A 15,533-nucleotide genomic window follows, 5' to 3' on the forward strand; every position below is an offset into this window, starting at 1 on the left:
GAAGAGCGACAGGATTGAAAAACAAAACGTTCCGAGGAGTTTCTCCCTTCCCCATCGGCTTCTCTGCAGAAGCCTCCAATATCTACTCTCTACCTTCTACCTTCCTCGGACCAGGCGGGGAGGGCGGGAAGGAAAACGCGGGAAGGGGCGACCGAGAAAAACAAGGCCGTTTGAGGGGGGGGGCGAGGGAATCCAAGTTCACTTCTCCTACCCCCCCCCCGCCTCGCGCAGGGGGCCGTCGATTTCCACATTTCGGGAAGGGAGGGGAGATCTCGCGCAGACCTGTCGCTACCGCCTGCCCTCCCCCCCCCCCACTGCCCGAATCGAAAGGGATTGACAGTCGCAAACACTGCTCTACACGGCACATCTGGACTCCAAGGGAGAAAGGGAGGGAGGGGGGCGAATTGGAAGCTTCTCTCTTAAAGAGACGCGCGGACTGCACACACACACACACACACACACACACACACACACACACACACAGAGAGAGTTGGGAGGAAAGTGCTTTTAAGAAACACGCATCTCCTTCCACCCACACACTAGGACTTCAGGTTTTTGGTTTTTTTGCAAGGCTCAAATAGTAGTGAAGCACACACACACACACCCCACACACGATCTTTTAATCAGGCTGCTTAAAGTGGGGGGGTTTCTTTCCTTCCCCCACCCCCACCCCTGTCCCCAGGTGGCAAGCTAGGAAGAAAACAACTTTCCAACTTACCTTGTTTCGAAAAGACCAAGGCTTCGTCCCTCTGCACTTGGGTGATGATAGACCGGCTTTCCATCTAACAATCCCGCTGACCCTGGGGATCCTTTAGTCGGGAGGAGGGAAAATATCCGAGGAAGAGGAGGAGGAGGGGGGGCAAATGAAGCAAGAGAAGGAATGGGCGCGATGGAGAAGGCAAGGAGTTCGCCCGCTCCTCCTTCAATTGCAAAGCCTCGGAGTAAGCCCTTTGCAAAGGCAGCGGTGTAGACGCTCCTCAGATCGGGTCCAACATGGAGAATCCAGGGCTGAAGCAAAGGTGGTGGTGGGGGCAACCCCACACTTGTCTGTCTTGTCCGTCTCTCTCTCGTCTCTCCCACAGGCACACAAAACACCCAGGCTCGAGGAAATGGGACGCGGGCGGTTTCCAGTCCTCTCCCTTCCAGATAAACAACCAAGCTCCGGATCCTTTCTGGGCGCCTCGCTTCCGCCCGGCGGCTTTCCACAAATCGGACCCAACGGGCTCTACGGCGTGCATAAGGGCCAAACCGGGCGGGGGAGCGAAGCCGAGGAGGAGGAGGGGGGGAGAGGGAGCCCCGTTACTCTTGCAACGTTCGAGGCTTTTGTTATTTTGTTACCACCAGCTCAGTGGCTCTCTCGCGCACAGGGAGTAGCCTTGAAACCGCTCCGGCATTTCCATTGGCCCAGAGAGAGAGAGAGAGGGGGGGGGAGAGCGAAGGAGGCGTGGCTAAAAACTCTACTATGCGGTGTTTACCTAACAAAACATTCCAGGCGCCGGAGAAAAAGAGAAGGGCAGAGGTGGCCACACCCCTTTTGGGGGGGCGGCCTTCTTGCAGGACGGCTGGCTTCTCCCAACAGGCGCTGCCTGCGGGGGTGGGGTGGGGGTGGGGGTGGGGTGGGGGTGGGTGGGAGGCAAGGGCGGAACTATTTGGAAGTTTTCTGTTTGGGAGCCTGCGAGTGGAAGAAAATATAAATGTAAATGACGGCAAGGAATGTACACAGTTTCTTCAGCGAGAGAAAGTCGACACTTAAAAAAAAAATAACCACTGACTTTATTGTCAAAGTACAACATGTACAACATGTGTGCATTGAGATTAGCTGAGCCTCCCCCCTCCCCCCTCTCCCCCCAACACACAGTGACAACATCCTACCACACACTTGAATGTGTTCCTCGGGTACTGTAAAATAATAGGAAATAATAGGAAGGTTTTTCGGTGGGGGTGGGAGCAATTTTAACTGTTAGGATTACTATGCAATTGGGTATATCTTTTTGTTCTTCTGCAAATCAGATCTACCAATAGATTTTTTTTTTTATTTTCTCTCCTTACCAGAATAAACAATGATGGTCTAATTCACAGGCGCCCAACCTTTTGGCTTGCCTGGGCTGCACTGAATGATGAGGAATTGTCTTGGATTGCATATAAAATGTATATCGCTTAAAATGATAAACATTACAATAATGTTAAATGTTTATGCTATTGTGGGGCCACATTACTAGTTATCCAGGGCTGCAGGAAGTCCATTGATTGGATGCTCCTGATCTAAATGAATTGGTTATTTATTTCAGTGACTAGATTTCCACATTGCAGTTTATTTTTACCATGCTTTATTGAATAAGTCATCATAGGATACTTCACACACAACTTCAAGCCCCTATGTAAGCCAAAACTACACCAGTTTAGTTTTTAGTACAAAATGTGATGCTAGCTAGGTATAATGCAGTTCCCATATTGCCAAATCCTGTGATACTCTGTTGTATGTGTAAGTATGAGAAAAAGAAAGTGAGACCCCAGCATACAAATGTAACCACGTGTTTGGTCCACTAAAATGTCTCAGTAGGTGGCACCACCTGGCTGATCATGTCTGGGTTCAAAAGCTAAAGAAGGCTTGAGCCTGACTATTGCTGGGACAGGGGACCACCAAGGAATTCCATGGCTGTATGCTAGACTGGGAAGTAAGCAATCATCTTGGGGGAAAAAGGGATTCGCAAAGTGAACTTCCATATTGTAGTCAGGAAAACTGTATCTCCATGTCAACAGGAACAAGCATGACTTAAATAAGATTGTACCTTATAAAGATAGTCCTTGGCTTACAACAGTTCAGGCTTACAACAGTTCAGTTAGTGACTGTTCAAAGTTACAAGGGCATTGAAAATGTCTCGGATAGTAATAGCTTGCCTTCACTATAGGCTTTCAAAAAGAGACTGGTCAGCCATTTGTCTGAAATGGTATAGGCTGGTCTCCTGCTCAAGCAGGGGGTTGGACTAGAAGACCTCCAAGGTCCCTTCCAACTCTGTTATTCTATATTCTATGTGCAGCAGAAATTGTAATAAATCAAGGACTATCTGTAGTGGTGGAATTCAGCCGGTTCTCACCACTTTGGCAGAACCGGTAGCTAATTTTTTGCTGCCCAGGCCCAGAATGGACTTCCGGAAGCGGCATCCACAGAGTGTGTTCACACATTTGAATCCCACCACTGACGTATCGGTATTCTAATACAGAATTCCCCCAAATGCTATTCTATATGTTTATAAATGTCTTTGCCCTTCAAGAGAAAAAAATGACTGCAGAGGAAGGCTTCCCATGCAAAGAGAGTGAACAATGTAAATCTGGGGTGTTCTGATGGATGGAATGGTGCTTACTCTCTGGCAAGTAAACAAAGAATTATCGGTCAAGCTGCTTTTTATTTGAGAGGGAAGGCTGACTTAGTTTTTACTGTTTTTATTGTTTCATGCTAAATGTCTATGGCAATTCTCAGTCACCCAGGTCACGGATGTCCAAAAGGTGCTTTTTCAGGAGGCAACTGGACTTTCTTGTTTTTCTTCTAAGACGTTTCGCTTCTCGTCCAAGTAGCTTCTTCATCTAGTCAGAGCTGAAGAAGCTTCTTGGATGAGAAGCAAAACCTCTTCGAAGAAAAACAGGAAGATCCAGTTGTCTCCTGAAAAAGCACCTTTTGGGATTGTTTCATGCTGTTCGCGTATTTTTATTTCTTTATGTAAATCTGTATCTTTTTTAACATTTTAAAAAAGATAGTCTTATGGTCAGTTCCAAACTTTGTATTTTTAAAATATTTTTTTTTGAAAAAACTACAAGTCTCTTAAGTTGTACAAGAAAGTCAGGTGGACCTCAATCAGATAGCAACGCCTTGCTGACTTCGTCTCAAAAGCTGAGTAATATTATGCCTGGTGAGTCCTTGGATGGAAGACTTCTAAAGGAATACCAAAGCTGTAGGCTAGACCAGGAAGATTAAAAAAACAACAACATATATATCCCAGAAGAAGGCGGTGTGGCAAACCACTTCCGTGCTGTTGCCAAGAAAACATTAAGGGTGTATTCATGAAATCAGCTGGCCTTGAAAGAGACAGACCAGAGTAAACATATCTAGGGTTGTACTGTATCGCGACTCAAATAAAAATCAGACATAAATGTTTACATCCACCAGTTACGATAACTACGCTGCTGTAAGCAGGAAATCCAGAAAAATATTGGACCTCCTAAGTAAATATATGGATTATCCAAGGGGGGGGGGCGGAGAGGCGGGCTCCACTGGACTATGATTGCTTTTCTAGGAAGACTAGCTAGCTTGACTCTTGTTTCTGGCATTGAGGGCACTACTAGAGGGGTGCAATGGAAGTTGATCATACCTGTCTTTTTTATACCTCCCTCTCTCTCTCTCTCTCCTGCACATCTGGTGTTGCTGGCCTTGGCTAAATAGGACAATGGGGCTTTTCCCCTTTGGCAGGAGCCCCCTCCCAGCTTTGCCCTCTGGCCTCATTGTCAGGAACAGTTACCCTGCTAAAGCAGAGGAACTGACCTCTGTGACCCTGGGGAGACACAGATGGGCTTGTCCAGGCCATCTGGAGAAGAATGAGTCACAGTAAGGAGCCCAACCAATCTCCTCCTCCTCCTCCTCCTTCCCTGCCTCCTTGACCCCTGAAGAGTTCACCCCCTTCTTTTCGCCTGGACCCTTCTGTCTCACTTTATCCCGTCACAAAGCAAGGAGAGAGAGACTCTTTTCTTTTGTCTAGAGGGCAGCAACAGCTTCCCTGTGCTGGGGGGGGGTGTCCACAGGAGGAGTTTAGAAAGCTGGTTTGTGGTATTTTCCCAAGTTCACGTGGTAAAAGAGATGAGGCAAAATGCTACCCATCGTCAGTATGTTTGGAAGCATTGTTTGAGGATTACCCAACATAGACCGTTCTGCAGGGAGGAGAGGCTCTGCTTTGGGTTAAGGCGTTTAGAAGAGGTGGATTAATGCGAGATCAATGAACAATGAACTTGGGAAGGCAATTAGGTGAATTGCCATGGTTTTGAAAGCAAATAGTGACGGGTAGCAAGATATGGCAGAGGATTGTCAGCAAAGGGGTGACCAGGTGTGTATTACCGAGACCTGAGTGTGACGGTTTTCTGTGTGTGTGTGTGTGCGCGCGCACGCGTTCCCTCTGAGATGTGCCCAGCTGAGTTCAATGTGTGGCACCAGCCATGTCTCCAGGGTAGAGTTGATGGGGTGGCAGTAGTAGAATGCCTGGGAAGCATTCAAGGTTGCTGTCCCTGAGATTGCTGAGTACAAGACCCTATTCATTAAGCTGGGCACCGTTGCTGTTGTACCAGCCTCTCTGCTGCGTAGCAACCTCCCTGCCAGAGATTCTTGACTCCTTGAGTGGATAGGTGGTGGAGTCCACAAGATTATGGTCTTGTTGGGGGGGGGGCTTGTCTGGTTGCAGGGTCTCAGATAGCTCAGGAGCACATGGCCACCATGACAGCCACGAGCCTCTCCCAAGACATCCAGGACCTGATGCATAATAGAGGTCATTCACTTGACCTGGTTTTTCTGCTGGAAGAGTGGCAGGGTGCTCCCCATCATCATCAGATCACAACCCGATCAGCTTTAGAGTGATCTAATACAGGGCTTTTCAACCAGTGGTACGGGTACCACCTGTGGTACATTGACACCTGGCAGGTGGTACGCGACCATCCAAGAAAAGTGGTAGCAGGGGAGGGGAATGAGCTGAACTGGTGGTAGCACCGCACAAGACTTAGTGAGAGATGGCTGGAGCTGCAGGGCTGAGCGGAAGTGCCAGGATCAGCACCAGGCTCCAGCTGGAGCTCGGCACTGATCCTGGTGCTTCTGCTGAGCCCAGAAGAAGCGTTGATCAGCTGGAATGTTGCAGCATCTCCAGGGTCTTGTGATTTACACTTAGATGCTTGGCAACTGATTTATATTTATGACAGTCAGTGTCCCAGGGTCACGTTAAGTGACCAAAACCTGCTGCAACCACCCAGCAGATGGGGAATAAAAACCAAACACCCCCACCCCACCCCCACTGCCAATACTTAACAGAAATTCTCGCAACAATGAAAACCTCAGATAGAAGGAAGAGCGCCGCCAGGCGGGCAGGCAGGTGTATTGCTCGGCTGTGGCTTCGGGGGCACTTTTTTCAGTGCCATTGTAACTTCGAACAGTCACTAAGAGAACTATTGTAAGTTGAGGACTGCCTGTATTTCATCACTTTTTTCCTTTATTATTTTTTTGGTCATCATGTTTTTGACACCTTGCTAGGCGACTGGTGGTACTCAAATGTTGCTATATCTAAAAGTGGTACAATGGGTGAAAAGGTTGAAAATTGGCTGGACCTATTAAATCAGCCCCACCCTAGGAAACTGATGGACCCAATTGGATTTCAGAGGGAGCTTGGGATTGCAGTCTGACTGAAGCCTTGGAATGGGAGAGCAGCTGTGGTTTTGAACCCGATTATGCCTGAGTGGCCTCTCTGCACTCCATGGTTCCCGCAACTCTCCGTGGTATGTGGACGAACTAAGAAAACTAAAGACAACTACAAGACACCTACAGCACTAGCAAAAAAACAACAAGAAGCAAAGACGACAGAACAAAAGCTACGACTGCTATTGGAGCCTACCCCATGACAACGAGAGCAGCAGTAATTATTCCTCTGTCATTATTGTATCCGCAAATAGTTGCCCAGCAGTCCCATTTTGTGTGATCCAGTCTTTTCTTCGAAGGTGTAATATTGGGATTTACCTACAGGGTTACTGTGAGGAATACATTGCACAACTAACAGATAAAGCCACTCATATTTGTGCTACGTTGGACTCCAGCCTTTGGGCAGAACCAGTGAATGTTATGAGGGTTGTAACATGGTTATCATGGGGGAGGGGAGGGGAATTCAATCCTGTTGAATGTGAGGAAGTGGACAGGGCTACTGCTAGTTTGGCCACTTTTGTTTTAGACCCATATTCCCCCCCCCCCGGACTGGTCAAGGGTGCCTGGGAGACAACACGAGACCAAGTCTGAGTGATGATTAATTTTTCCTTGGGGGAAGAAGTAGTCCCACCAGCTCTTGAGGTAATGGTATGTTCTTTCCTCAGTTATTACTGTAAGTTGAGGACTACTGTACTTGTACTTGGCTTTTAACTGATTTATGATTGTTCACCATCTACTTATAGAACATAGAATCATAGGGCTGTAAGGGACCTTGGGGACGACAGAGAATGAGGTGGCTGGATGGAGTCACTGAAGCAGTAGGCGTGAGCCTAAATGGACTCCAAAAGATGGTAGAGGACAGTAAAGCCTGGAAGAACATTATCCATGGGGTCGCGATGGGTTGGACACGACTTCGCAACTAACAAGGGACCTTGGAGGTCTTTTAATCCAACCTCATGCTGATGGCAGGAGACCTTATTATATTACTACAAATGAAAAAAGAAATACATTTTTATTTTAGACAAAAAAAGTAAATAAATTGCAGGACATCTGATTCTAGTTAATTCTGTTTCTGAGAAGAAAACATTGTGTTTGTATATATATTTAGTACTTTGCATTCTGCAGCTCCTGAACAAGAGGGAGGTGGGGTGGGAAAGACCAACATTACTGTTGTTTTAATAGCAGCAGCAGCACAGTTGAAACGAGCACGTTGTGTTCCAGCCGTACATGTTGGTGACACATCCGTTACAAGGCGTGCACACACTCACTCTCAAGCATACTTGCATAACAAAATGCACACCAGGGCTGTCTAGGTTAAAGAGGCCCACTGAGAATGTTTGGCCAGGACTTCTGTTACCAAATCCTGCAGCTGGCACTGAGGCCCACAACAGGAATCTACTATTTTCAGTAGACAGTAAAAGAGGCAGCTGGACTTCATAAGCTCATAATCGACATGGCTGAACTGAATTGGCCTGGATTTGGAGAATCAATCTGAAAGCACGGCAAAAGGCAAGCTTTTTCTTTGGCAGGCAAGGATAGGTTTCCTTCTCAAACAAGAAAGCTAGCTCTCCAGTCTAAAGTCCTTAATTTCAGATCCCATACTATCAGCCTCCCATAAATCAATTTTGAAAATCTAGGCTGCACCACAATTGGAGGGAACAAGGCTGGGTATGAGGTTGGTGAATGTTGACAAATAATATTTTCAAATGTTTAAAAGACTCATAGGATGGGGGAGGAATTCTGACTGATGCTTTTAAGTAAGGGGTCTGTGTCATCTGTCTGTCTGGATGTCTTTGAAAGCTTTTAGGAACTTCAGGAAGTCCTAAATCAGGTGTGATCCCATTCTCCTACATCCTGGCATCTTTGGATAGATTATCTTAGTTTGAGGTTACAGCAATAGCAGTAGCACTTATATACCATCCCACCGCACTTTACAGCCCTCTCTTAAGCAGTTTACAGAGGCGGCATTTTGCCTCCCAACCATCTGGGTTTACCGACTTTACCGACCTCGGAAGGATGGAAGGCTGAGTCAACCTTAAGCTGGTCAGGATCGAACTGTTAGCAGTAAGCAGAGTTTGCCTGCAATACTGCATGTTAACCACTGTGCCACCAGGGCTTTGGAAGTTGTAAGCCAGCACATCTGCACTGTACTGTATTCCTTACGTTGTTGGGAGGCAATATGGTGACTCTGTAAACAGCTTAGAGGGCTGCAAAGCACCGTGAAGCGTTATATAAGTCTAAGTGGTATTACCATTGGATACATGGAATATACTCTTCCACTTTTGGCTGGCTGCTGCTCAAATGTGGGGCCATTTGGAGGCCTTTAATTTTACAGAACCTGCCTGTCGTTAATAGTCATCTTCTCAGTTCCTCTCTGGGCATCCTTGTAGGCAATGCTAACTAAGAAAAGAGCCATTGCTGTGTGGTCTCCTTTTGTTGTAGGTCTCCTTACAGAGGTCTCATTTTTCTGGGCACGGGGTATTAGCGGTCAGAAGACAATGTATGTGTTGTCTATATTTCATTAAGCAGTCAAATGTGGTTTGGAAAATGTAAGTCAACTGCAAATAGAAAACAATGATGAGCTCCTCCTTTCCCCTAAAATTCTGTAAATGAGCAATTATGTAGTAAAAGTCTAACCTGGAAACACCCTAGAGATTTAGCTGTACATCCCACTTTCAGTTGGATCTACCTTGATTTAGGGAGCTCTTGCTGCACTGAGACTCAAACCAATAATTTTCAGATTTGTCTACCTGAATCCCAGCCATGGGCAAAGTAAAGTATTAAATAAAGTGAAGGAATTCAGCAATTCCAGACAAGAAATCACCTAAGGAATGTCCAGAAATACCCAGCATTTCCTCTCCCATTGCTCTAACTGGTTCTCCCATTGGCTGCCTAGTCTTTTCATCTGAATTAGGAAGAACTGAATCTGGGACTTTGTAGAGGAACTGTAGTTGAATATAAAGGAGATGCTTTACATCAGACATGTCAAACACAAGGCCCGGGGGCCGGATCCGGCCCGCGAAGTGGTTTCATGTGGCCCACGAAGGCATCCTGGAAACAGTGAGGGACTGGCCCCCACTGCCTTGGCCCTGGCCCAGAGACCCTCCTTCTGCCAGAGACCCTCAGATCTGTCCCACTCCTGCCCAGGCTCCCATAGGCACCCTTGATGCGAACGATGTACAGCTGGCCACCCCCACCCAGGCCATACACACTCTAGCCACACCCACCCAGTAGGCCCCACCCTGGCCACACCCACCCGGCCCCCTGAGGGCAACCGCAATGCTGATGCAGCCCTCAATGAAATTGAGTTTGACACCCCTGCTTTACATCAAGGGTCCCAACTTCCCGGCCGTGGGCTATTCCCAGGCTGTGAGCTGTTCGGAACTGGACCGTGGAAGCAGTGGGCAAGCACACAAGCACTCATGCATCCCCACTTGCACGAGCAGCAGGTGAGCATGTACACGCACATGCCTGCCACTTGTGCAAATGCTCATTGCTTGCGCAAAACATCGCTTCTCTCCCCACCCCACCCCCGGTGTTGGTCCACAAAGCCAGAAAGGTTTAGGAAACTGCTGTCAACGCTGCCAACATCAGATGTTTTTGCATTGACAACAGATGGAAATGTAGCCATTTTTTCTCTTTCACTTTTAGAGTTAGATGATGCTGAGAGAGGGGTGATGTGAATGAGAGAGTCCAGCTAGACATAACACTAAACTTAGCATGAGAATCAAGGTTATTCAGCCCAGAGCTGATAAAAGTATTAGCGGGCTGGAGAGCTGGAGAGGAAGTCTGTGCTTCAAGCTAATTGGGGAAAGTGATTTATGACTGTTAATTGGAGGGAATTGTGCTTTGCTACTATGTGCCCAGGGGAGGGGAATTCAGTTTTTGGCTTCGATTATGTAGTGCCGATATTATGCTACTTGAATAAAAGATCCTTTAAGGTAAACAATGCCTCGGAATTCTTTTGAAGAGTTTCATCTGTCAGAACCATGACATCTGCTTTATATAACCAAACATAAATGAATACGCAACAAATGATTAGTCAAGAGAGATTCAGTGATGCACTAGCTTAAAATCTAGGGTCAACTACATGTAGTCCTCAATTTGTAACCATTCATTTAGCAATCCTTCAAAGTTACAACAGCACTGAAAAAAGTGACTTATGATTGATCCTTGCACTTATATGACCACAGCAAAATCCCCAGTCACCTGATCAGAATTTGGGCGCTTGGCATCCAGCATGTATTTACAATGGTTGCAGCATCCTGAGGTCATGTGATCCCCACTCATGATCTTCCAAGCTGGCTTCTGACAAGCAAAGTCTAAGGGGGGGAGCCAATTTGCTTAACAACTTTGTGATTTACTTAAGAGCTGCAACAATTCACTTAACAATCATAGCAAAAAGGTTGCAAAATCAGGCAAAACTCATTTAACCACCTCCTTGCTTAACAGCAGAAATTCTGGCCCCAGTTGTGATTGTTCATCAAGAACTACCTGTATACATTATGGGGAGGGGGTGTCATTGTATATGTTTTGTGCTGAAAGGAATGCCTCTCTTGCCTCTTACAGTATCTTCCCAATTATAGATAATAACATAAGCATGACATTACATCACCATGCATCACTCCCAAACAATATTAAGAATGGATAGACAGAAGACTAGACAAACAGTGTGATGGCCATAGCCCAGCACAAAAACCCAAAACAGTCCATAACAAAATTTACAAGTCATCAAGAACAATCACAATTGATACATACTAAACATGCAGTTATAAAACCAAAGAACAGTAAAAAAAATAACAAAGATTAAATTTAATGGGAAGACAATGAAGGCTCCATAAATATAATGCATGCCACAAAAATGAAGACTGAAAAGCTTAGGTAACTTGGATGATAAAAAGAAAAATGGAACTTAACAGGCAGCTGACTAGTTGCTTTTTGTTTTTTTTAAAAAGCTTATCAATGTCAGGAGCTGCAACAGACCTGCTGGAACACGCTAGATATATCATGCAGCACCCTTAGAAACCAGAAACAAGCTTCCTGCCCAAAAGTGGAGTGGTGAGCAAAGACCTGTCAATCACTATGTAAAGTTGGTTTCGACCAGCTTCCATACATCCATACACACCAATTCATGGGAGTGTGCAGCAGTTTAGATTCAACAGCAGAAAGGACATTGGGGTGTGCGTGGATATGCAGTTGCCACCTGTTCAGCAATTCCTTAAACCAAATGTCTCTTTTCCCATAATTGCCCTGCAGCTGCAAAGGGCAGCTGTGCTATCTTGGGAAAAGATGCAGCTGCTTTAAGAAGTTGCTAACAGGTGTAGCACAAATGCCACGGTGCACTTTGAAGCACCTTTTCCTCTTCAAAGCCAAGCAGCTGCAGAGTCCTCAGATCTTATTCTAATCAGGCAACAAAAACATCCCGGCTGGGGGGGAAAAATGTCTACAGCAGGGGCCTTCAAAACTGGCCCTTTTATGACATGTGGACTTTTAACTCTCACAATTCCTCAGCTAGGCGTGCCTGGTTGAGGAATTCCACACGTCATAAAAGGGCCAGGTTTGAAGGCCCCTGGTCTACAGGGTCACCTGCTTCAGGTTGAGACCACCCTTGGAGCTGATTCTCTCAAGAGACAGGGCTTCCTGGACTTATGACCACAATTGAGCCCAACATTTCTGTTCCTGAGCTAGGGGGTTTGTGAAGTGAATTTTGGCCCATCTTACGGCCTTTCTGGCCAAGGCTGTTAAGTGAATCACTGCAGTTGTTAAGCTAGTAACATGGCCATTAAGTGAATCCGGCTGCCTCGTTGACTTTTCTCGTCGGAAGGTCATAGATGATCACACAACCCTGGAACACTGCAACTGTCATAAATGCATGCCAGTTCCCAGGCATCCAAATTTTGATTGTGTCACCAGGGGGATGCTGCAATGAATGTTTCTTACCACCCCTTAAGTGAATCACTGCAGTGGTTCAGTTGATCACGCAGTTGTTGAGCGAACCTCATTTCCCCATTGATTTTGCTCATCAGAAGATCGGCAAAAGGTGATCACGTGACCCTGAGACACTGCAGCCGTCATAAATACTAACCAGTTGGCAAGCCCCTGAATTTTGATCACGGGACTGTGGGATTGCCGCCAAAGTCTTAAGTGTGAACAATGTCCGTGTCACTTTTTCCAGTGCTGTTGTAACTTCAAACGGTCACTAAATGAACTGTTGTAAGCCGAGAACTACCTGAATTTCTTTTCCAGCCGTCTCATCAACACTTTGGAACAGCAGTACCTGGAAAGATTCGGCAGTGTACAAATCTGAACAACGACAGCAACTATATAATAGAAGATGTTAGCCTGATGAATATTTCTTTTTTTACACCTCCTAGGCCAGCTCCATCTCATTTAGAGCACATTTAGCCAGTCCCCGTTCTCAGAAAAATCCTCCCTAGGACAGTATGAGATGTTCTCAGTACCTTAAAATCATTATGGCCTTTCCATCTGTCCTGAAGGACCTACTTCCCCACCCCCTCCCAATGCTCAGCTCTGCTTAGAAAGCATAAGCAAGGGAAAAATACTGCCCCCCCCCAAGAAAGGCCTGCATTGAAGTTCTCTATGTGAACGGCTCCCCCCCCCAACCTCAGGCAGTGGGGTGGGGATGCAGTACTCTTTTCTTCTAGGGCAAGAGGTCAAAGCATCTCCCATCAATCAGCAGTGGTTCCTCAGGCCAACAAACAGTATGAATAATGGGCTGTGAACTTTAGAACCAAAAGGTCCAAACTGCACATTGCAGGGAAATAATATGCAGATGCCACAGACTATATCTCCCTGGTAACATTTTGTTAAAAAAGTGAGAGAAGGTGAACAAGCGTGGCTTCATCATGCTAGCACTTCCTCGCTTTGCTCCAGTGCGTGGCTGGGATCAATTAAGTTCCATCAGATGTCAAGATTCTCCAGGTTGTTAATGGCCAGGACGTTGGAGTCAGTGTGAGGTCTGCAAGTGATTTTTTTTTTTAAAGTTAAATTGCAATATTTGTGGAAATGAAGACAAGGTCATCCTATGTCATAAATACTATAAATTTAGGTCATGCGGACTAAATGTTTTATTGACTTTTAATATTTGTAAGCCATCCAGAGTTGCCACTAGGTGAGATGGGTGTCAAACAATTCTAATGATAGACAGACAAGACAGATAAGTAGAGATAGATGGATGGACGGACGGATGGACAGACAGATGATAGGCAGATAAATAAATAGGCAAATAAATAGATATAAATAGGTAGATGGATAGAACACAGAAACAGAGAGAGGATAGGGAGAGAGAGATGGTAGATAATAAATATGCAGATAAGTAGATATAGATAAAATAGGTAGATGGATAGAGACAGAGAGCGAGATGATAGGTAGAGATAGATATTTTCACATTATTTATCTGCAGTAATCCTTATGTGGGCCTCCTCCATTTCCCACTTACTGCTGGGAAGAGATGAGCACCCAGGACTTCTCAGCTGATTCTTTTATCGGGTTTGCCCAAGACATTTGTATTGGACACAAAATGAAGATTCTGCCGTCCCACATTAGAATCTGACCCGTGGAATAATGAAATCTTACTTCAGTATTGCAAACGTTATAGCATCTTCCCCAAAATTGAAAGATAACAAAATAATAGGTGTGGCTACAACAAACAACAATGCTCCAGTAGATTCATTTTCCATTATTGACCTCTACCTGAGACAACTTATCATGGCACTTGCTGGACTGCCTGCAATGCTTCAGGATTGCTGGCATTGTTTTAGGTGACTTTTACTCCCTCCTGAGTAGGCAATTCCAGTTCCTTCGGGAGATCAGCTCAGTGCTTTCTCCCTTAGGGGGAAATCAGAAGATTCAGTTCTCTCCCCCTCTACTGTCTAACACATTTATGTAGCCTCTGTGAGAGCGATTCGTATTTCAGGGTATAGCATCATGGTATAGTAATGATGCCCAGTTGGATATTGGATGCCTGGGCCATCCAGGACAGAGGTCCCCAACCTCTTGGGCACCAGGGACCAGTTCCGTGGAGAGGCTTTTCCACGGACTGGAGGGTGCGTGGTTTTGTGTGCTGCCTGCATCCTGTGGATGGGGCTTCACTTGTTTGTGCAGCCCAGTTGCTGACATGCTGCAGCCCAGCACTAGTCCATGGACCAGGGGTTGGGGACCCCTGATCTAGGAGATGCTGTCAACATCTTGATCCAGCATCTGGAGATTGTCCATGTCTGAATGGGATGAAACAGACTGAAGTTGAACCTAAGAAAGACAGTTGTTGATGAATGCTATTCTTTCATTGTGGTTTTCTTTTGGTTCTAAGTATTGTCTCTTGATGGGGTGGCTTTAAAAAACACAGACACCAGATCTATAATTTGTGGGTCCCCAAGGATCCATGGTTATTGCTGAATGGGCAGTGGAGATCCTAACCATGACACTGTAGCTCAATTCTTGTGGCAACACCAATGTACCATGAATAGTTTAGGAGTTTTTGTATTTTGTACTTCTTATTGGTTTATTTTAGGACATTTATATTTTCACCTTGGATGTTTTAGTGTTACTGTAGTTTGCTGTAAACCTTGTAGGGTCCTGCACTGTGATTGGAGGGAGGGAGGGAAGGAGGAAGGAAGGAATCCCCTAAAGGTTGGGGTGCAGGGCATAGATACCTTCATAGCTGGGCCAGCTGAGACCAAAATAAAAAAATGAATCTAATGCCCTAATAAGGCAAATTATGATATTAAAGTCCTCTATGGATTATGCTTAAATTTCCAAACATTTTATGAGCTAACCACTTCTTCCTATTACCTTTTAGCCTCTGACCAATGTTCTTTGTATTCTGCAAGTCCATGATTACAGTGTCCAAGTGTGACAGTTGATACTGTACGCCAAGGGTGTCAAACTCAATTTCATTGAGGGCCGCATCAGCATTGCGGTTGCCCTCAGGGGGCCGGGTGGGTATGGCCAGGGTAGGCGTGGCCTACTGGGTAGACGTGGCCAGCTCTACATTGTTCACATCAAGGGTGCCTATGGGGGCCTGGGCAGGAGTGGGACAGATCTGAGGGTCTCTGGCAGGAGGGGGGTCTCTGGG

General features: G+C 46.0%; 1 protein-coding gene across 2 annotated transcripts in view; it reads right to left on the minus strand.

Annotated features, from left to right (window-relative positions):
• Positions 1 to 1,421, minus strand: part of CTDSP2 (CTD small phosphatase 2) — a 54,883-nt gene extending 53,462 nt beyond the window's left edge. For both annotated transcript variants that reach the window (XM_083355048.1, XM_083355047.1), the window contains exon 1: positions 719 to 1,421. In XM_083355048.1, the coding sequence (XP_083211174.1) occupies positions 719 to 782 (64 nt within the window). In that variant the 5' untranslated portion in view covers positions 783 to 1,421. The remainder of the gene's footprint in view (positions 1 to 718) is intronic.
• Positions 1,422 to 15,533: the final 14,112 nt, after the last annotated feature.

Source organism: Vipera ursinii (genome assembly GCF_947247035.1).
Source record: "Vipera ursinii genome assembly, chromosome: 2".
NCBI classification, from domain to species: Eukaryota; Metazoa; Chordata; class Lepidosauria; order Squamata; family Viperidae; genus Vipera; species Vipera ursinii.